Source organism: Corella eumyota, chromosome 6 (assembly GCF_963082875.1).
Source record: "Corella eumyota chromosome 6, kaCorEumy4.1, whole genome shotgun sequence".
NCBI lineage: Eukaryota > Metazoa > Chordata > Ascidiacea > Phlebobranchia > Corellidae > Corella > Corella eumyota.
In genome coordinates this window covers 13,329,428-13,352,152 of record NC_137495.1, presented here as the reverse complement: position 1 = coordinate 13,352,152, position 22,725 = coordinate 13,329,428, and the positions used below count along the sequence as shown (strand labels likewise).

Below are 22,725 nucleotides of genomic sequence, written 5' to 3'. Positions count from 1 at the left end.
ACTGGCAAAACATATTTTATAATTTATCCTCGACTAAAAAAGTGTATTGCACGTTGCTTTTATTTTATTTCACAACAAAATTCTAATACAAACATTTCAACAAAATTGAATCACATATATATAAATTAATCAATTTTTTTCAAGTTATTATTTTCTACTTCATTTACAATCTTGTTCACATATTTCTTCATTAAATTCAACGATTCAGGCCAACTATACTTTGGTTTGTAGCCAAAATGTTCCACAAACTTTTGATTGAAGACGGTGAATCTTGTGCAGGACAACTTGGCCATGTTTGGTGTAATATTGGGCTAAAAATCATGAAATAGTTGTCATTAAAAGTATTATACATGAAATAAATGTTTAACCCTTGCAATAACTTAACATACTGACCCTCGTCACCAAAGTATTATCCAAATAGGTATGGGGTTTATTTCAAAGGGATAAGTTTTACACCATGACATTTAACCAAAATTTAGGTCGATGTTAATGGTAAAATAGTGTTTTTGCGCATAAGTTTTTAATTAAAACCTTTATCACAGTAACCCAGCTAAAAATTACTCAATAAACTAAATATTTACCTCTTTTTTGACCCCAAACCAACCCAGCACCTGACAACGACAAACAACAAACGTTGAAATGAGGATAAACAACCAAAACGGCAACACCAGCTCCCTCTTGTGGAAGGTAAAACCCAAATGCTTCTAGAATTTCAAATTTAATCTCAGGTACGATAATTCTGGGGTTTCGTCACACGGAAAGTAGGTGTTTCCCCCAACCAAAAAAGGTGACTCCTGTACAATATGAGTTATAGTCAGAGTACAAGTTAATTTCTTAGAATTTTTTAACATAACCAAAATATAAACAAATATTTTTCACTAAACTTAAAACCTAATCTTTCAGTAAAATCATGCTGAGACATATTAGTTACAACCGGAGCTATATATGGCTGTGGTGGTGCTCGAACCAGAGACCTTTTGCACACTAACCCAATATTAAAGCAGTGAACACCTAAGTTTTGTTTACCTGCATTTTCGTGGCTGCGATCACGTGACACCAAGCCACATTTCCAACGTACATTCGAGTTTGTAGCGCCTCTGGTGGAATAAGAGATTTGATCACTTTAGTCACAAGATGGCGCAAAAGAATCGATTTGGTGACATTGTCATTCTCGCCATAAATATCAGAACCTCTAGGTGCACACGTGACCAGTTTCTACAAAGTATTATGACGTCATTACTAAAAAGAACAAAAGAAGACAATTGTAATGACTCCACCTCTCCATTTTTCATTTGTTTTCTATTCCACTCCAGTACGAGCTCCTCCACGTCCTTCTTTATCCTTTCGTATGACATCACAGAAGAGTAACAGTAAATAGTGTTTTCACTACAGCCCCCTAGTAGATACATAGTTCTGTCCGAAAGCCTCGATTGAGCTCGTGTAGAGACAATAACCGAGATTGTTTGCACAACAAGCTTTTAACACATTCATTGTTCCTATATGACATCATAATATATTTAACAACAAAAATCTACACCATTTAAGTTCTAAAACAATTATTGCCCAATTTTGTTATAACAATCCCATCACTTATGACATCACAATACTTACCTCCAACATTTATTTTCCAACAAAAATAGTTGCGCAGGGGTCGTATAATTAGTACATTTTGTTGAAGTCTGGCACCTCAGTAATGTCAAAAAAGTAAACAACAGCAAAGTTCTTCACTTTGTCAGCTATACTATACAAGGTCTAAATATTAAAAATTGTTGATTTATTAAAATGTCACATACAGAATTCTAAAGCAAAATATTTGTGTTGTATAAACGTTAAAATTAAAAATTTCGCAGAATGGTCAAAAAACATTTATTTTATCAACAAAAGATTTTCTTTTTTAGTTTTGTTTTAAAATTATGGCACCTTAACACTACACAGCATATTATTCTATAGAAACTTAATTTTCTTTAATAAATTAATTTTAATTAAACTTTCTTTAAATGCAGAAAATATATTATTGAACTTATTTATATTTGGTTGTGTAGTGGTAAGAACACTTGCTACACCACACATGGGGTCGTGGGTTCAATCCCCACTGATCTCATGCTGTAGCGCACTTGAGTAAGGCGTAACAACCAATAAAAACTTTTATATTAACTGTACTTTATGCAAAATTTTATTTTGAATATCGGTAAAATATGGTCTTACGCTGACTTTATACACGGGAATTTCATCGCCGACTCTCCGCCGTTTTTTTGCAGGACAAATCTTTTGGCAACTCTTTAAACGTTTTATTCTTTGTGTTTTAGTATATAAATTTATATACATTAACACGGGCAATAACTAATAACATATTTATGCACATTCCTCAGTGTAAAAAATGATTAATTATTGATCCATTTTCTTTAAATATCGTTTGGAAAGACGGCTCTATTTCGCAAAATACGTGATATTATATTGCATCGTCTTGTGTCACCTAAAAGCGCGCGCTTTTAAAATTAGTTTTTTATAGGTTTTAGTTTGTAAAATTAAAAAATTGACACGGGAAAAGAAAGATAACATATTTATGCATAATCCTCAGTGTAAAAAACAAAAAATTAACGCTCTATTTTCTTCAAATATTGTTTGGAAAGGCGGGACTATTTGGCAAAATACGAGATATCATTATGCATTGTCCTCCGTCACCTAAAAGCGCGCGCTTTCAAAATTAGTTTTTTATAGGTTTTAGTTTGTAAAATTAAAAAATTGACACGGCAAAAGAAAGATAACATGTTCTTGCACATTATTATTAAAATAAAATATTAATTTACTGCTTATTTTGTTTCAAATACTGTCTAAAAAACTGTATATAACTACGCGAAAATAAAATTTAACGCGGTAATTAAAATGCAAAATCCCCGCTGTTTTGAAAAAAAAATTTTGGCCGAAGTGTCCGGGGGCCGAAGTGTCTGGCATTCTCTCAAACTACCACAGGCAACTCGAGACTCGGTCGGAGTAACTGATGTTACTCTATGTTTAAGTCGCGCATTCGACTTTTCCACAACGAGGATAAAGATATATATAAAAAAAAAAAAAAAAAATTTAAAATCATTAAATACCTCGTCCATTTTCATGCAGGCCGGGTCCCAATCGTGACCGAACCGAATCACGACAACTTTTTCTTGCTCGTTTAAGTTCGATTGATCGACTTGCCAGCCGTTTGTAAGATGGGGAAGCATGTACGACATGGTTACCTTTTAACTACACCAACCACAACTAAATATATAATTTAAACACAACTTTTTAAACTGGTTTTATAATTTCGTGCAATTTCGTAAAATTTTCGCAAAACTAAAAATCCCAAAATTTGTACGAGCAAAAGTTTACGCTGTTTTGTGTTTATCCAATTTGTTAAAACATCTGTTGTTGCGTAAACGTTTATCCTCAAAACATTTTAAGAGATAAATATTATAAAAAAGGAAGTGTGTAGGTGTAGGCTTGTAAAGGTAATTTAAAGGATTGTCAAGGAAACAGTAAATTTTTTGTTTTAAAGATGACCCTATACACTTACTGGAAGACAAGTTGTTTATGGGCAACTTTTCTTAAATTTAAGTTATTTGTCCAAGTATGGGCTTAAGTCTTTTTGTGGGAAAGGAAGAATTTTTAAGATTGTACTTGTTCCAGTAAAGTACTTAAAATAATATTTAACATTGCTGGATATTTAAACATGATCTTATAAGCATCGTTACAAATAAAACACAATATTGCTGAATAACTAAGAATTTTAATCGCTTCTACAAATTGTTTGGCAAGCGGTGAAGAATTAATATTTGCATAACATACAAGCACTTAAAAGCACATCTACAATAACTACATAAGATTCAGGTTAACATACAACAGTGGTTGCAAGTCCAATAATGTCCTGGTTTCAAATAATAGAAAAGATTCAAAATTTCATTAAAATATTATTTGCACTAATTGACATACAACTTTAAAATTTATTTTAACTGGTTAGATACATGACAAGAAAAAGTTTAAAGCCATGCCCTTTATGCCTCTATTGTAGCACATATAAAGCAATAAAGAAGTTAAATGTTTTTATAGGTTAATAAGATACAAGTAAAATAATGTTTAATATTGTCATTTATGCAAAAGTTTTATATTAAGAGAAGTTTTCTGCCAACATTTAATATATATAGAAAATAACAACATTAAAACCTAAAGATCCTTCTTAAAAACTACACAAAACTACATATTAGTAAAGCAAGTGCACACTTCCTCAATAAAATGCATTTTTTAACAATGGAATTAATCTTGAACTTAAATAAACAAACAGTTCAATAGAAGTAAATTATTCCCAATATTTCTACAAATTCAAATATAGTAAAAATTAGCACTTATCTGAGCACAACATAAAAATACTAAAGACCAAATAATGAATGAAAATTAATATTTAAAATAAAACTGTAAAATGAATTAATAAAAACTAAAATTAGCACTTATACGATAAAGAGCACATTGTACACAACGCAGAAATATTAAAAACCAAATAATGAATGAAAATAACTTTAAAAATAACTTTTCCATTTTCTTAAAATTGACTTTTTTTGCACAGAAAGGTTTTTTTTTTTCAAGCAAAATGAACAAAGTTTCCATGATTTCAGGGCCACAACCTAGTTAAATATAAGTGGGTGTAATTTTAATAAAATCTAATTTAATTATTGGGTAAAATTATCAACATTTTTAAAAATAATTTTAACAAATAATTATAAACCTTATAAAATCACTAATATTTATGTAAACTAAAAACTTACTTTATTCGATCCTTCAGTTACTTTATAACTGAAAAGTGGTTGATTAAAAATTCCTAAATAAAAACAAATTGCCAGTTGAAATAACATGTTTTAGAGGGTTTAAACTAACGTGTTTTAGGGGTTTGTATTTGATTTTAAATTTGAAGTTATTCTTCTTGCCTAGTAAAATGTAAATGTATGCCTTAAAAATTATCAACCATTTAAAAAAAAAATTTTAAAATAGAATGTAACAAATCAAAATATGTAATAACTAATCTACAAAAAAAGGTAGTCTTAAAGTGTCAAAAACCTCTTTTATTGGTAGTTAGCTTTAGTTTATTCTAGTAAAGGGATTTAAATATAGCAAATATGTTTGTCATATAGTAAATATGTTTAAATAATGTTGTATAGTAAACAAAACTTACAGTTCCATATTTGGAACTTTTTTGCTTGCTTCCCACAATAGTTGTTCCCCATTCACAGTAAAACCACAAAACCATACACGTAAGTATTGAAAGTTGTGGAGGCATGATGAGAAAGCAACAGCACACTCATCTCCAAGATTGTTAAAGCTAATACCCAACTCTTTCATCTAAAACATTTAAACTTTAATTAAAATTTATTATTAGCACACCAATAGTTTAAATAAAGTTTTATTGTTAAATTATAATTTGCTTTTTAATAACTAAAAAAAAGAGATTTTAAATGTTTAAAGTTTTTTTATTGGAAAATTGAAATTGTTTAAAATAATTTCAAAAAATAATAATTGTTAAATTTAAACATTTTCTAAAGATTTAAATTGTTCTTGTGGTTAGGTTACATGTTGCATTTATTAATTTTTAAAACTTTTAATTTTCAAATAATTTGATTCTGGAAAAATACTAAAACTTATTTTAGTAAATATTAATACAATGGATTGTAACTTAACAATGAACCATTGTTAAAGTTAATGGGCATTGTGACTGTTTAATTTTTTTTACAAAATTATAAATTTAATAAAAATTAAAGTTTTGTTTAAACAAATCAATTTTAATATTAAATGTTTAACTTTATCTAAAACAAAATTTATATTTTACTTAATTCAAAAATTACTCTAATTCAAATAATTAATTTAAAACAACTATTAATCCAATAATTATTGAATCAATAAATTTAATTGTTGTAGTTAATTTTAGTAAGTAAAGTTAAACTTTAAGTTTAAATAAAATAAATTAAACTACTAATTAACATAAATTACAAATAATATAAATAAAATAAATTCATTGATACTCTTAAGTTATACCGGAAATTTGATAAAAAACATTTTATTAATTTTTAATTATTTCAAAATAGGAAAAATACAAAACTTAATTTAAAAAAAATATTAATAGATTGTGACTTAACAATGAACCATTGTTAAAATTTATGGGCATTGTGACGGCATTGTGACGATTTTTACTTTTTGTTAATAAAATTGAAAAATTAATTTTTGTTTATATTTTTATCGATTAAAAAGTTTGTTATTACATAAAGTAGTTTTAATAATAAATGTTATTTAAATCTAGTGCTTGTTTAAATAATAAATCTTTAAATACCAAGCAATAAAGTAATATACTTACAGTATTTGTTAGTTTTGAACAACCTCTGGCAATGGCCAATCCACCAACTTCTGTGATGTTACAACGACTAATATCAAGTTCCTCAAACTTGTCAATAACCTCACCCAGTAATGTTACAGCTTCATCACCGATTTTGTTATCTGAAAAGTTCAACTTTATCTAAAACAAAATTTATATTTTACTTTAATTTAAAGATTACTTTAATTAAAATAACTAGGATAAAAAACAGTTTAACAAAACACTTTATAAAAATAATAATAAATAAAATTTTGAAGTAACACAAAAATGACCAATATTTAATTTTTACCAACTTGTTATATATCTAAAATATTTAAACTTTAATTAAAATTTACTTATTATCACACTTATTGTTTTAATAAAATTTTATTGTTAATTAATAAATTTTTTTTTAATAAATAAGCCAAAATATTTAAATGTTTAAAATTGAATTTGTTTAATGTCACTAAAAATAATGTATTAATTGTTAAATTTAATTATTTTTGTTTATTTTAAGTTTAAAATTCTCCAAAAGTTTATAAAGTAAAATTTTGTTTTAAATATTTCTTTAAAACTTTTAATTTTTAAATAATTTGATCCTGAGAAAATACAAAAAATAATTTTATTTAAATATAATACAATAAGTTGTAACTTAATAATGACCCATTGTTAAAATTAATGGGCATTGTGACTTTTCTACTTCTTGTTATAAAATTGAAAATAAATTTGTGTTTATATTTCTATAAACTAAATAAAAAAGTTTTGTTGTTACATAAAGTAATTTTAATAATAAATGTTATTTAAATCTAGTGCTTGTTTAAATAAAAAAATTAAAAAATACGAAGCAATAAAGTAATATACTCACAGTATTTGTTAGTTTTGAACAACCTCTAGCAATGGCCAATCCACCAACTTCTGTGATGTTACAACCCCAAATATAAAGTTCCTCAAACTTGTCAATAACCTCACCCAGTAATGTTGCAGTTTCATCACCGATTTCGTTCTCTGATAAGTTCAACTTTATCTAAAACAAAATTTATATTTTACTTTAATTTAAAGATTACTTTAATTAAAATAACTAGGATAAAAAACAGTTTAACAAAACACTTTATAAAAATAATAATAAATAAAATTTTGAAGTAACACAAAAATGACCAATATTTAATTTTTACCAACTTGTTATATATTTAGAATATTTAAACTTTAATTAAAATTTACTTATTATCACACTTATTGTTTTAATAAAATTTTATTGTTAATTAATAAATTTTTTTTAATAAATGAGCCAAAATATTTAAATGTTTAAAATTGAATTTGTTTAATGTCACTAAAAATAATGTATTAATTGTTAAATTTAATTATTTTTGTTTATTTTAAGTTTAAAATTCTCCAAAAGTTTATAAAGTAATTTTGTTTTAAATATTTTTTTAAAACTTTTAATTTTTAAATAATTTGATCCTGAGGAAATACAAAAAATAATTTCATTTAAATATAATACAATAAGTTGTAACTTAATAATGACCCATTGTTAAAGTTAATGGGCATTGTGACCGTTTTTACTTCTTGTTATAAAATTGAAAATAAAATTGTGTTTATATTTCTATAAACTAAATAAAAAAGTTTTGTTGTTACATAAAGTAATTTTAATATAAATTTTATTTAAATCTAGTGCTTGTTTAAATAATTAATCTTTAAATACCAAGCAATAAAGTAATATACTCACAGTATTTGTTAGTTTTGAACAACCTCTAGCAATGGCCAATCCACCAACTTCTGTGATGTTACAACCTCTAATACCAAGTTCCTCAAACTTGTCAATAACCTCACCCAGTAATGTTGCAGTTTCATCACCAACATAGTTCCCTGATAAGTCCAACTTTATCTAAAACAAAATTTATATTTAACTTAATTAAAATAACTAGGATAAAAAACAGTTAAACAAAACACTTTATAAAAATAATAATAAATAAAATTTTGAAGTAACACAAAAATGACCAATATTTAATTTTTACCAACTTGTTATATATTTAAAATATTTAAACTTTAATTAAAATTTACTTATTATCACACATATTGTTTTAATAAAATTTTATTGTTAATTAATAAATTTTTTTTAATAAATAAGCCAAAATATTTAAATGTTTAAAACTGAATTTGTTTAATGCCACTAAAATAATGTATTAATTGGTAAATTTAATTATTTTTGTTTATTTTAAGTTTAAAATTCTCCAAAAGTTTATAAAGTAATTTTGTTTTAAATATTTCTTTAAAACTTTTAATTTTTAAATAATTTGATCCTGAGGAAATACAAAAAATAATTTTATTTAAATATAATACAATAAGTTGTAACTTAACAATGACCCATTGTTAAAGTTAATGGGCATTGCGACCTTTTCACTTCTTGTTATAAAATTGAAAATAAGTTTGTGTTTATATTTTTATAAACTAAATAAAAAAGTTTTGTTGTTACATAAAGCAATTTTAATAATAAATGTTATTTAAATCTAGTGCTTGTTTAAATAAAAAAATTGAAAAATACGAAGCAATAAAGTAATATACTTACAGGATGTGTTAGTTTTGAACAACCTCTAGCAATGGCCAATCCACCAACTTCTGTGATGTTACAATTCCTAATATTAAGTTCCTCAAACTTGTCAATAACCTCACCCAGTAATGTTGCAGCTTCATCACCGATTTTGTTCCCTCCTAAGTCCAACTTTATCTAAAACAAAATTTATATTTTACTTAATTTAAAGATTACTTTAATTAAAATAACTAGGATAAAAAACAGTTAAACAAAACACTTTATAAAAATAATAATAAATAAAATTTTGAAGTAACACAAAAATGACCAATATTTAATTTTTACCAACTTGTTATATATTTAGAATATTTAAACTTTAATTAAAATTTACTTATTATCACACTTATTGTTTTAATAAAATTTTATTGTTAATTAATAAATTTTTTTTAATAAATGAGCCAAAATATTTAAATGTTTAAAACTAAATTTGTTTAATGTCACTAAAAATAATGTATTAATTGTTAAATTTAATTATTTTTGTTTATTTTAAGTTTAAAATTCTCCAAAAGTTTATAAAGTAATTTTGTTTTAAATATTTCTTTAAAACTTTTAATTTTTAAATAATTTGATCCTAAGGAAATACAAAAAATAATTTTATTTAAATATAATACAATAAGTTGTAACTCAACAATGACCCATTGTTAAAGTTAATGGGCATTGTGACCGTTTTTACTTCTTGTAATAAAATTGAAAATAAGTTTGTGTTTATATTTCTATAAACTAAATAAAAAAGTTTTGTTGTTACATAAAGTAATTTTAATATTAAATGTTATTTAAATCTAGTGCTTGTTTAAATAATTAATCTTTAAATACCAAGCAATAAAGTAATATACTTACAGTATTCGTTAGTTTTGAACAACCTCTAGCAATGGCCAATCCACCAACTTCTGTGATGCGACAATAACTAATATTAAGTTCCTCAAACTTGTCAATAACCTCACCCAGTAATGTTGCAGCTTCATCCCCAATTTTGTTCCATGATAAGTTCAACTTTATCTAAAACAATATTTATATTTTACTTAATTAAAAGTTACTTTAATTAAAATAACTAGGATAAAAAACAGTTTAACAAAACACTTTATAAAAATAATAATAATAACTAAAATTTTGAAGTAACACAGAAATGAACAATTTTAATTTTTAATAACTTGTTATTTATCTGAAATATTTAAACTTTAATTAAAATTTACTTATTATCACACTTAGGGTGGAGTGATTAAACTCGAGTTAAATCGCTAAAAAGTTAACCCGCCAATTGAGGTGGTTTAAACTCAGATTAACTTAAAATTAATTAGCTACTTTATCAAAAAAAATTACGGCAATAGTCTAATAGTAAAACTAGATTGGCCTAAAAGTTGTTGTGATCGTTTGGACAGAGTCAATAGGTAATTCATAGGTAGCCTATGGAAAACAATACAACAGCAAAGCAAAGTTGTATAATTAGTAAGTTAGTACTGGTTGTATTGGCTTTAGTCAGTCCGTAAATCGTCAGTGATGTTTCCTGTTAAATGCATATATAATGTGTATAGTCAGTTACAACCTAAGTTTTATATGGGCTCTGCCAAATAAATTTAGTTAAAAGATTTATAATTAACTATTTAAGCAGTATTTTATTAAGTTGTCACAAGGGCAATATATTTAACCTTTATTGTAGTTATTGAAATTAGAAATTACAAACATCCTGTCAATCCCTAACAATGGGCAGGTCACTAAACAAGGAAATGTGCAATGATGGTTTTAAGCATTTTGCTCTCAGTAAATACCTATTTTGGACAGGGTATCATATTTTCAATCTAGAAAAGCTTTGGTATTATATTCACGCGAAGTGGAAAGTAATCCCTTTTATTTAAATTTTATAGATAACTATTTTTTTTTTAGGTAACAAAATATAAAAACATAAATAATACAATAAATAAATATGCAAACTATTAAATTTCATAAAAGTTGTTTAAACATGCTGCTCGGTAATTTTTTAAATTTTTTGTTTGCTCTATTTTTATATCAAGTTCATTCATTTTTAAATCGTGTTTTTTTATTTTTATTTCTTGATTTTTTATTAGTAACTTTTTGGTTAGTATATGAATTTCTTTTTTATTTTCTATTTCCAGTCTAAGTAGTAACATTTTTGCCTCCCTTACGTCACCAGAATAGCTTTTTCTTTTTAAAGACTCCTTTTTTAAACTAGAACTCTTTATTGGTAATAATATTCACAACATGAAATTTAACCTGGTAATTCTTTACATGCTATAAAAATTTCTCCATTTGAAGAACATTCAGTAACAATTTGATCATGACTGGGGTGCTACCAGTAAGATCAAGAATCGGCATGGCATCATCATCAAAACTGTTATGCAGAGAATTTATTTCATTGACAATTAGAGCTATTATTTAAAACAAAGTTTTGCAGGTTTGTAGTTAATTTATCGTTGTGTATTATATGGTTTAGTATAAAAATATAATTGTTACTCACAAATGACTTTCTGTGTAAAAGAGCTAATGGGATTAGGTGGTGGCCACCTCCTGTTTTTCTAATTTCTCTTTTTTGTACTGTATTAGCTGATTTGGCTTCTTTTTAATATTTTTGTATAAATTTTGTAAATTTTCTGGTGTTCTATTGCATCGTATATTGATTAAATTAATTTTTTTGTTAAATCAACCCAAGCTTTTTTTTGCAGTTGTGGTAGAAGAATTTGTTAATTTTGAAGTTATAACTGGATAAGATTTTACCAATTCCAACAGTTCTCCTTCGCTTTGATCGTAGTTAAGAGTTCTAATTTTTTTTTATTCATTTTATTCCTAGCTACAAAAAGATTACATAAAACACATAAACAAAAATTTTTATGCAGTCTAACCATATTAACGTAAAAATTTATTCTTAAATTTAAATATTACTGAAAATAGTTATTTATTATTTGGTTTCGCACAGCTCGACCAGCCAATGAATGACCAGCTCTTCCATTTGTTTCAATTACTGGGATTTCAGCATCGTAAGGTGCCAGTTTCTCTTGCCTTGTTTTTAGTGCAAAATTATGAAGACACATAATTGCAACTATTATAACTATTGAATTGTCCAGACGTGTCCGAAGTGGAATTGTAAGAGCCTGAAACCTTTGTTTGAAAATGCCAAAAGACTGTGCAATCCTTGATCTTGTTTTTATGTGAGCTTTATTGTACTTTTTTGTGGTAATGTTAAGGAATGAAGTAAAGGAGTCATCAAATATTTTTACAGGGGTAACCATTGTCACCTAACAACAGACCAGACACAAATCAATCTTTAAAATGATCACGAATTCTTGAATTTTCAAAAAATCGAGAGTCATGAGTCAATCCTGGCCAACGCACAACAATGTTGGTAAATACTTGGTGAGCATCACAGATGGCCTGAACATTAACGACAAATCCTTTTCTGTTTCTGAACACCTCAGGAGAATCACCACCAGGTGAAACAATAGGGATATGTGTGCCATCTATTGCTCCAACTACTTTGGGAAACCCTGAAACTTCCATGCATGTTTGCAGAGCCAATCCATGAGAAAATGTTACAAATAAGTGTTTGTATGAAGCTATACACTTAGAAATCCAATGTACAAAAAGGCACACCGTGCATCTATGTACCCCAACTAAGTCTCCATCACTACGTTGCAAATTTTCTGTTGCATAAAACCTAAGGGTTACCAAAAGTTGCAACAATGCTGAAACACCATGGCTTCTAATTTTTAAACTTAAATCTTTTTCAATAATGTTATAAAGCTGTAAAATGCTATTTTTAATAAATCTGTAACGCTGGACTATTTCTCTTTCTGTATATTTTTCCAGGGGATTTGTGATATCTTTTAATCGTTTTTGGAAATTTCGCAATTTGTATTTGTTATTTCAACGATTTTCAAAGTATCCATTTTAATAAAAAATTACTTAACAATCGTTTATTCCTATTGACAATATTTAAGAACAATTTGTAAAAGAAGTTTCTATAGCGTGCATTTTTTTATAATAGTAATCTTAAGCCTGAATAGGCTAAGGGCCTGTTTTTTGTTTACTAACAGTAACTAATCTTAACTAAGTCTAACTTAATAAAGAAAGTTAAATGTTGAATTATTACTAAAACCCTTCAAATTCACGTTTAGCCTTATTATTTACAAAAACTTAAATCTCGTGCAAAAAAGTAAACAAAACGTCCTTGGTTACAGCGAAAATCAACAAAAATTGTCGTTTGCTGTTTTGATTCGCTATAGCGATTTCAAACCGGTTTAGACCAGTTTTTAGACAAAAATCGCAAATTAAACTAGGATTAGTTAATCTGAGTTTAACTCGACTTTAATAACAACTAAAAAAAAAAAAGTCAACTGAGGATTAAGTTAACTCGAATTTAATAACTCCACACTTATTCTTTTAATAAAATTTTACTGTTAATTTATAAATCGTTTTTTAATAAATACGCCAAAATATTTAAATGTTTAAAATTGAATTTGTTTAATGTCACTAAAAAAATGTATTAATTGTTAAATTTAATTATCTTTGTTTATTTTAAGTTTAAAATTCTCCAAAAGTTAATAAAGTAAAAGTTTGTTTTAAATTTCTTTAAAACTTTTAATTTTTAGTTAATTGGATCCTGAGGAAATACAAAAAATAATTTTATTTAAATTTAATACAATAAATTGTAACTTAACAATGACCAATTGTTAAAGTTAATGGGCATTGTGACTTTTCTACTTCTTGTTATAAAATTGAAAATAAGTTTGTGTTTACATTTTTATGAACTAAATAAAAAAGTTTTGTTATTACATAAAGTAATTTTAATAATAAGTGTTATTTAAATCTAGTGCTTGTTTAAATAAATAACTTCAAAAATACCAAGCAATAAAGTAATATACTCACAGTATTTGTTAGTTTTGAACAACCTCTAGCAATGGCCAATCCACCAACTTCTGTGATGTAACACTCACTAATCCTAAGTTTCTCAAACTTGTCAATAACCTCACCCAGTAATGTTACAGTTTCATCACTAATTTTGTTCCCTGATAAGTCCAACTTTATCTAAAACAAAATTTATATTTTACTTTAATTAAAAGTTACTTTAATTAAAATAACTGAGATAAAAAATAGTTTAACAAAACACTTTATAAAAATAATAATAATAACTAAAATTTTGAAGTAACACAAAAATGACCATTATTTAATTTTTACTAACTTGTTATTTATTTAGAATATTTAAACTTTAATTAAAATTTACTTATTATCACACTTAGGGGTGGAGTAATTAAAGTCGAGTTAACTGTAATCGCGAATTAAACTCGAGTTAAATCGCTAAAAATTAACCCGCAAACTAAGGTAGTTTAAACTCAGATTAACTTAAAATTAATTAGCTACTTTATCAAAAAAAATTACTATAGTCTAATAGTAAAACTAGATTGGCCTAAAAGTTGTTGTGATCGTTTGGACAGAGTCAATAGGTAATTCATAGGTAGCTTATGGAAAACAATACAACAGCAAAGCAAAGTTGTATAATTAGTAAGTTAGTACTGGTTGTAATGGCTTTAGTCAGTCCGTAAATCGTCAAAAGTTTTTTATGGCTCTGCCAAATAAATTTGGTTAAAAGATTTATAATTAACTATTCAAGTAGTATTTTATTGGTTGCCAGAAGCTTCGGCCGTGAGAAGCTTTGGCTGTGAGAAGCTTCGGCCAGAAAGTTCAGCCTGCAAAAAACGCGGGGGGTCGATGACGAAATTGCCGTGTAAAATGTCAGTTTAAGACCATATTTCACCGATATTCAGAATTAAATTTGACAAAAAATATAATATATAAAAAAAATTTAAAAAGTTGTTACAAAAAATGTATATGTTAGTTTTTAGAATAGTTATTTTTTTTTAAATTCTTGTTCCAAAAATGTATTTTTAAAACGGATTAAAGACGGGCGCTTATGGCCTGCACAATTTTTTATCTAACTGCGGGAAGTGCACAGCGTAAAGCCCGCGTTTGATGTCAACGTAAGACCGTATTTTATCAAAACTAAAAAAAATTTGACGAAAAATATAGTACATAAAAAATTTGTAATCATTTGATTCCATGAATATATATGTTAGTTTTTAAAATATTTATTTTTTTAAAGATTTTTTTTTCGAAAACGTAGTTTTGAAATCGATTAAAGACGGACGCTTTTGAGGTAAAAAAATTCATGCTAGAGTACATCCCATTGATTTTAAACTTATATTATCAATATTTAAAACGAAATTACGGAAACGTTTTTTACACGGCAATTTCGTCACCGACCCCCCGCGTTTTTTTTGCAGGCCGAACCTTCTGGCCGAAGCTTCTCACGACCGAAGCTTCTGGCAACCCCAAATAATACTGGTTGTAATGGCTTTAGTCAGTCTGTCAGTCAGTCAATCTGTCAGTGATGTACCGGACATATCATTGCAAGGTATTTTACATATTTTTGTCTCCTGTTGCATATATAATGTGTATAGTCAGTTACAACCTAAGTTTTATATGGGCTCTGCCAAATAAATTTAGTTAAAAGATTTATAATTAACTACTTAAGTAGTATTTTATTAAGTTGTCACAAGGGCAATATATTTAACCTTTATTGTAGTTATTGAAATTAGAAATTACAAACATCCTGTCAATCCCTAACAATGGGCAGGTCACAAAGTTTAGAGAATACTTTTATGTCGTTGAAGTTAAAAACCGTCCACTCTGGCTTGGCTAAACAAGGAAATGCGCGATGATGGTTTTAAGCATTTTGCTCTCGGTAAATACCTATTTTGGACAGGGTATCATATTTTTAATCTAGTAAAGCTTTGTTATTATATTCATGCGAAGTGGTAAGTAAATCCCTTTTATTTAAATTTTATAGATAACTATTTTTTTTTAGGTAACAAAATATAAAAACATAAATAATACAACAAATAAATATGCAAACTATTAAATTTCATAAAAGTTGTTTAAACATGCTGCTCGGTAATTTTTTAAATTTTTTGTTTGCTCTATTTTTATTTCAAGTTCTTTCATTTTTAAATCATGTTCTTTTATTTTCATTTCTTGGTTCTTTATTAGTAACTTTTTGGTTAGTATGTGAATTTCTTTTTTATTTTTTATTTCCTGCCTAAGTAGTAACATTTTTGCCTCCCTTACGTCACCAGAATCGCTTTTTCTTTTTAAAGACCTTTTTTTCTTTAAAATTATTTAAATAACTTCATTACAAAAATTAATAAACTTAAAGGTGATAACAATATTCATTTTTTTGCATTGACTTACTTAGTACTTGATTGACACTATTTTTTTTGTTTTTCTCAGGTGAATCTTGTACTACAACATCTATGAACAGACTGGTATTACCTTTTTTACAACATAAATTAAAATTAAATTTTCGTAACTTTTTTTTAAAAACTAGAACTCTTCATTGGTAATAATATTCACAACATAAAATTTAACCTGATCATTTTTTACATGCTATAAAAATTTCTCCATTTGAAGAACATTCAGTAACAATTTGATCGGGGTGCTACCAGTAAGATAAAGAATCGGCAAGGCATCATCATCAAAACTGTTATGCAGAGAATTTATTTCATTGGGAATAAGAGCTATATTTAAAACAAAGTTTTGCAGGTTTGTAGTAAATTTATAGTTGTGATTTGGCTTTCTTTTTAATATTTTTGTATAAATTTTGTAAATTTTCTGGTGTTCTATTGCATCGTATATTGATTAAATTAAATTTTTTTGTTAAATCAACCCAAACATTTTTTTGCAGTTGTGGTAGAAGAATTTGTTAATTTTGAAGTTATAACTGGATAAGATTTTACCAATTCCAACAGTTCTCCTTCGCTTTGATCGTAGTTAAGAGTTCTAATTTTATTATCCATTTTATTCCTAGCTACAAAAAGATTACATAAAACACATAAACAAACATTTTTATGCAGTCTAACTATATTAACGTAAAAATTTCTTCTTAAATTTAAATATTACTGAAAATAGTTAATTATTATTTGGTCTCGTACAGCTCGACCAGCTCGAATGAATGACTAGCTCCTTCATTTGTTTCAATTACTGGGATTTTAGCGTTATAAGGTGCCAGTTTCTCTTGCCTTGTTTTTAGTGCAAAATTATGAAGACACATAATTGCAACTATTATAATTATTAAATTGTCCAGACGTGTCCGAAGTGGAATTGTAAGAGCCCGAAAGATTTGTTTTAAAATGCCAAAAGACTGTTCAATCCTTGATCTTGTTTTTAGGTGAGCTTTATTGTATTTTTTTGTGATAATGTTAAGGGATGAAGTAAAGGAGTCATTAAATATTTTTACAGGGGTAACCATTGTCACCTAACAACAGACCAGACACAAATCAATCTTCAAAATGGTCCCAAATTCTTAAATTTTCAAAAATTTGGGAGTCATAAGTTGATCCTGGCCAACGCACAACAATGTTGGTAAATACTCGGTGAGCATGACAGATAGCCTTAACATTAACTGAAACCCTAATCCTTTTCTGTTTCTGAACACCTTAGGAGAATCACCACCAGGTGAAACAATGGGGATATGTGTGCCATCTATTGCTCCAACTACATTGGGAAACCCTGAAACTTGCCCGAAATCTTCCATGCATGTTTGCAGAGCCAATCCACGAGAAAATGTTACAAATAAGTGTTTGCGCGAAGCTATACACTTAGAAATCCAATGTACGATAAGGCACACCTTGCATTTATGTACCCCAACTAAGTCTCCATCACTGCATTGCAAATTTCCTGTTGCATAATACCTAAGGGTTACCAAAAGCTGCAACAATGCTGAAACACCATGGCTTCTAATTTTTAAACTTAAATCTTTTTCAGGAATGTTATAAAGTAGTAAAATGCTATTTTTATTAAATCTGTAAGGCTGGACTATTTCTCTTTCTATATATTTTTCCAAGGATTTGTGATATCTTTTAATCGTTTTGGGGAATTTCATTATTTGTATTTGTTATTTCAAAGATTTCCAAAGTATCCATTTTAATAAAAAATTACTTAACAATCGTTTATTCCTATTGACAATATTCAAGAACAATTTGCAAAAAAAGTTTCCACAGCGTACATTTTTTTATAATAGTAGTCTTAAGCCTGAATAGGCTACAGTTCTGTTTTTTGTTTACTAACAGTAACTAATCTTAACTAAGTCTAACTTAATAAAGAAAGTTAAATGTTGAATTATTACTAAAACCCTTCAAAATCATGTTTAGCCTTATTATTTACAAAAACTTAAATCTCGTGCAAAAAAGTGAACAAAACGTCCTTGGTTACAGCGAAAATCAACAAAAATTGTTGTTCGCTGTTTTGATTCGCTATAGCGATTTCAACCCAGTTTAAACCAGTTTTTAAACAAAAATCGCAAGTTAAATTAGGATTAGTTAATTCAAGTTTAACTCGACTTTAATAACACAAAAAATAAAAAGTTAACCGGGGATTAAGTTAACTCGACTTTAATAACTCCACACTTAGAGTTTTAATAAAATTTTACTGTTAATTTATAAATCGTCTTTTAATAAATCAGCCAAAATATTTAAATGTTTAAAACTAAATTTGTTTAATGTCACTAAAAAAAATGTATTAATTGTTGAATTTAATTATTTTTGTAAAATTTTGTTTTAGATATTTCTTTAAAACTTTTAATTACGAAATAATTTGATTCTTAGAAAATACAAAAAATAATTTTATTTAAATATAATACAATAAATTGTAACTTAACAATGGACCATTGTTAAAGTTAATGGGCATTGTGACCTTTTTTACTTCTTGTTATAAAATTGAAAATAAATTTGTGTTTATATTTCTATAAACTAAATAAAAAAGTTTTGTTGTTACATAAAGTAATTTTAATATTAAATGTTATTTAAATCTGCTGCTTGTTTAAATAATAAAATTAAAAATACCAAGCAATAAAGTAATATACTTACAGTATTCGTTAGTTTTGAACAACCTCTAGCAATGGCCAATCCACCAACTTCTGTGATGCGACAATACATAATATTAAGTTCCTCAAACTTGTCAATAACCTCACCCAGTAATGTTACATCTTCATCACCAATTTCGTTTATTGTTAAGTCCAACTTTATCTAAAACAAAATTTATATTTTACTTTAATTAAAGATTACTTGAATTAAAATAACTGAGATAAAAAACTGTTTAACAAAACACTTTATAAAAATAATAATAACTAAAATTTTGAAGTAACACAAAAATAAACAATATTTAATTTAATAACATGTTATTTATCTTAAATATTTAAACTTTAATTAAAATTTACTTATTATCACACTTAGGGTGGAGTGATTAAAGTCGAGTTAACAGTAATCGCGAATTAAACTCGAGTTAAATTGCTAAAAAGTTAACCGGCGAATTAAGGTAGTTTAAACTCAGATTAACTTAAAATTAATTAGCTACTTTATCAAAAAAAAATTTTTAGTTGTTTTATGGTACATTTGTTTTTTGGTTAATTGGTTTAGTAACTTGTTAACATGTGCAATGCATTCTTTGCTGGAACAGCAACGTTTCATTTTGAGTTTGTAGTTTAGAAAATTACGGCAATAGTCTAATAGTAAAACTAGATTGGCCTAAAAGTTGTTGTGATCGTTTGGACAGAGTCAATAGGTAATTCATAGGTAGCTTATGGAAAACAATACAACAGCAAAGCAAAGTTGTATAATTAGTAAGTTAGTACTGGTTGTAATGGCTTTAGTCCGTAAATCGTCAGTGATGTACCGGACATATCATTGTGAGGTATTTTACCTATTTTTGTCTCTATTTTTGTCTCCTATCCTATTAAATCCTATTATTTTTGTCTCCTATTAAAATCCTATTAAATGCATATAAATGTGTATAGCCAGTTACAACCTAAGTTTTAAATGGGCTCTGCCAAATAAATTTAGTTAAAAGATTTATAATTAACTATTTAAGTAGTATTTTAATAAGTTGTCACAGGGGCAATATATTTAACCTTTATTGTAGCTATTGAAATTAGAAATTACAAACATCCTGTCAATCCCTAACAATGGGCAGGTCACAAAGTTTAGAGAATACTTTTATGTCGTTAAAGTTAAAAACCGTCTACCCTGGCTTGGCTAAACAAGGAAATGCGCGATGATGGTTTTAAGCATTTTGCTCTCGGTAAATACCTATTTTGAACAGGGTATCATATTTTCAATCTAGAAAAGCTTTGGTATTAAATTCATGCGAAGTGGAAAGTAAACCCTTTTATTTTAATTTTATTGATAACTATTTTTTTGAGTAACAAAATTCAAAAACATAAATAATACAACAAATAAATATGCAAACTATTAAATTTCATAAAAGTTGTTTAAACATGCTGCTCGGTAATTTTTTAAATTTTTTGTTTGCTATATTTTTATTTCAAGTTCTTTCATTTTTAAATCATGTTCTTTTATTTTTATTTCTTGGTTTTTTATTAGTAACTTTTTGGTTAGTTTATGAATTTCTTTTTTATTTTCTATTTCCTGCCTAAGTAATAACATTTTTGCCTCCCTTACGTCACCAGAATAGCTTTTTCTTTTTAAAGACTCCTTTTTTAAACTAGAACTCTTTATTGGTAATAATATTCACAACATGAAACTTAACCTGGTTATTTTTTACATGCTATAAAAATTTCTCCATTTGAAGAACATTCAGTAACAATTTGATCATGACTGGGATGCTACCAGTAAGATCAAGAATCGGCAAGGCATCATCATCAAAACTGTTATGCAGTGAATTGATTTCATTGGGAATTAAAGTTATTATTTAAAACAAAGTTTTGCAGGTTTGTAGTAAATTTATCGTTGTGTGTAATTTGGTTTATCATAAAAATATAATTGTTACTCACAAATGACTTTCTGTGTAAAAGAGCTAATGGAATTAGGTGGTGGCCACCTCCTGTTTTTCTAATTTTTTTTTTTCTGTATTAGCTGATTTGGCTTTTTTTAAATATTTTTGTATAAATTTTGTAAATTTTCTGGTGTTCTATTGCATCGTATATTGATTAAATTAATTTTTTTGTTAAATCAACCCAAGCTTTTTTTTGCAGTTGTGGTAGAAGAATTTGTTAATTTTGAAGTTATAACTGGATAAGATTTTACCAATTCCAACAGTTCTCCTTCGCTTTGATCGTAGTTAAGAGTTCTAATTTTATTATCCATTTTATTCCTAGCTACAAAAAGATTACATAAAACACGTAAACAAACATTGTAATGCAGTCTAACTATATTAACGTAAAAATTTCTTCTTAAATTTAAATATTACTGAAAATAGTTATTTATTATTTGGTCTCGCACAGCTCAACCAGCGAATAAATGACCAGCTCCTCTATTTGTTTCAATTACTGGGATTTCAGCATCGTAAGGTGCCAGTTTCTCTTGCCTTGTTTTTAGTGCAAAATTATGAAGACACATAATTGCAACTATTATAACTATTGAATTGTTCAGACGTGTCTGAAGTGGAATTGTAAGGGCCCGAAAGATTTGTTTTAAAATGCCAAAAGACTGTGCAATTCTTGATCTTGTTTTTATGTGAGCTTTATTGTACTTTTTTGTGGTAATGTGAAGGGATAAAGTAAAGGAGTCATTAAATATTTTTTACAGAGGTAACCATTGTCACCTAACAACAGACCAGACACAAATCAATCTTTAAAATGATCACAAATTCTGGAATTTTCAAAAAATCGGGAGTCATGAGTCGATCCTGGCCAACGCACAACAATGTTGGTTATTACTCGGTGAGCATCACAGATAGCCTAAACATTAACAAAAAAAATCCTTTTCTGTTTCTGAACACCTCAGAAGAATCACCACCAGGTGAAACAATAAGGATATGTGTGCCATCTATTGCTCCAACTATGTTGGGAAACCCTGAAACTTGCCCGAAATCATCCATGCATGTTTGCAGAGCCAATCCACTAGGAAAAGTTACAAATAAGTGTTTGCGCGAAGCTATACACTTAGAAATCCGATGTACGATAAGGCACACCGTGCATCTATGTACCCCAACTAAGTCTCCATCACTGTGTTGCAAATTTCCTGTTGCATAAAACCTTAGAGTTACCAAAAGCTGCAACAATGCTGGAACACCATGGCTTCTAATTTTTAAACCTAAATCTTTTTCAATAATGTTTTAAAGCTGTAAAATGCTATTTTTATTAAATCTGTAAGGCTGGACTATTTCTTTTTCTATATATTTTTCAGGGGATTTGTGATATCTTTTAATTGTTTTTGGAAATTTCGTTATTTGTATTTGTTATTTCAACGATTTCCAAAGTATCCATTTTAATAAAAAATTACTTAACAATCGTTTATTCCTATTGACAATATTTAAGAACAATTTGTAAAAGAAGTTTCTATAGCGTGCATTTTTTTATAATAGTAATCTTAAGCCTGAATAGGCTGAAGGTCTGTTTTTTGTTTACTAACAGTAACTAATCTTAACTAAGTCTAACTTAATAAAGAAAGTTAAATGTTAAATTATTACTAAAACCCTTCAAAATCATGTTTAGCCTTATTATTTACAATAACTTAAATCTCCTGCAAAAAAGTGAACAAAGCGTCCTTGGTTACAGCGAAAATCAACAAAAAATTGTTGTTCGCTGTTTTGATTCGCTATAGCGATTTTAAACCGGTTTAAATCAGTTTTTAAACAAAAATCGCAAGTTAAACTAGGATTAGTTAATCCGAGTTTAACTCGACTTTAATAACACAAAAAAATAAAAAGTTAACTGAGGATTAAGTTAACTCGACTTTAATAACTCCACCCTTATTGTTTT

General features: G+C 27.1%; 1 protein-coding gene and 1 pseudogene across 1 annotated transcript; both read right to left on the bottom strand.

Annotated features, from left to right (window-relative positions):
- Positions 1-173: 173 nt before the first annotated feature.
- On the bottom strand, positions 174-1,725 carry LOC145755419 (3 beta-hydroxysteroid dehydrogenase type 7-like). The gene is made up of 5 exons (XM_082571654.1): positions 1,612-1,725; positions 1,278-1,496; positions 1,027-1,215; positions 582-794; positions 174-311 (listed from the first exon to the last, which is right to left on the bottom strand). The coding sequence occupies exons 2-4, from the start codon at positions 1,407-1,409 to the stop codon at positions 705-707; spliced, it is 411 nt and encodes a 136-aa protein (XP_082427780.1). The 5' UTR covers positions 1,410-1,496; positions 1,612-1,725; the 3' UTR covers positions 174-311; positions 582-704.
- On the bottom strand, positions 1,621-3,224 carry LOC145755896 (thioredoxin-like protein 4A; annotated as a pseudogene).
- Positions 3,225-22,725: the final 19,501 nt, after the last annotated feature.

What these genes read in the sequence shown, in the direction of transcription:
- LOC145755419 (XM_082571654.1), bottom strand. Translation starts at nt 1,409, where the DNA reads ATGTATCTACTAGGGGGCTGTAGTGAAAACACTATTTACTGTTACTCT. An exon ending in AACAAATGAAAAATGGAGAG is followed by an intron (nt 1,216 to 1,277) that starts GTGGAGTCATTA and finishes AATACTTTGTAG; the next exon opens with AAACTGGTCACGTGTGCACC. An exon ending in TCGCAGCCACGAAAATGCAG is followed by an intron (nt 795 to 1,026) that starts GTAAACAAAACT and finishes CATATTGTACAG; the next exon opens with GAGTCACCTTTTTTGGTTGG.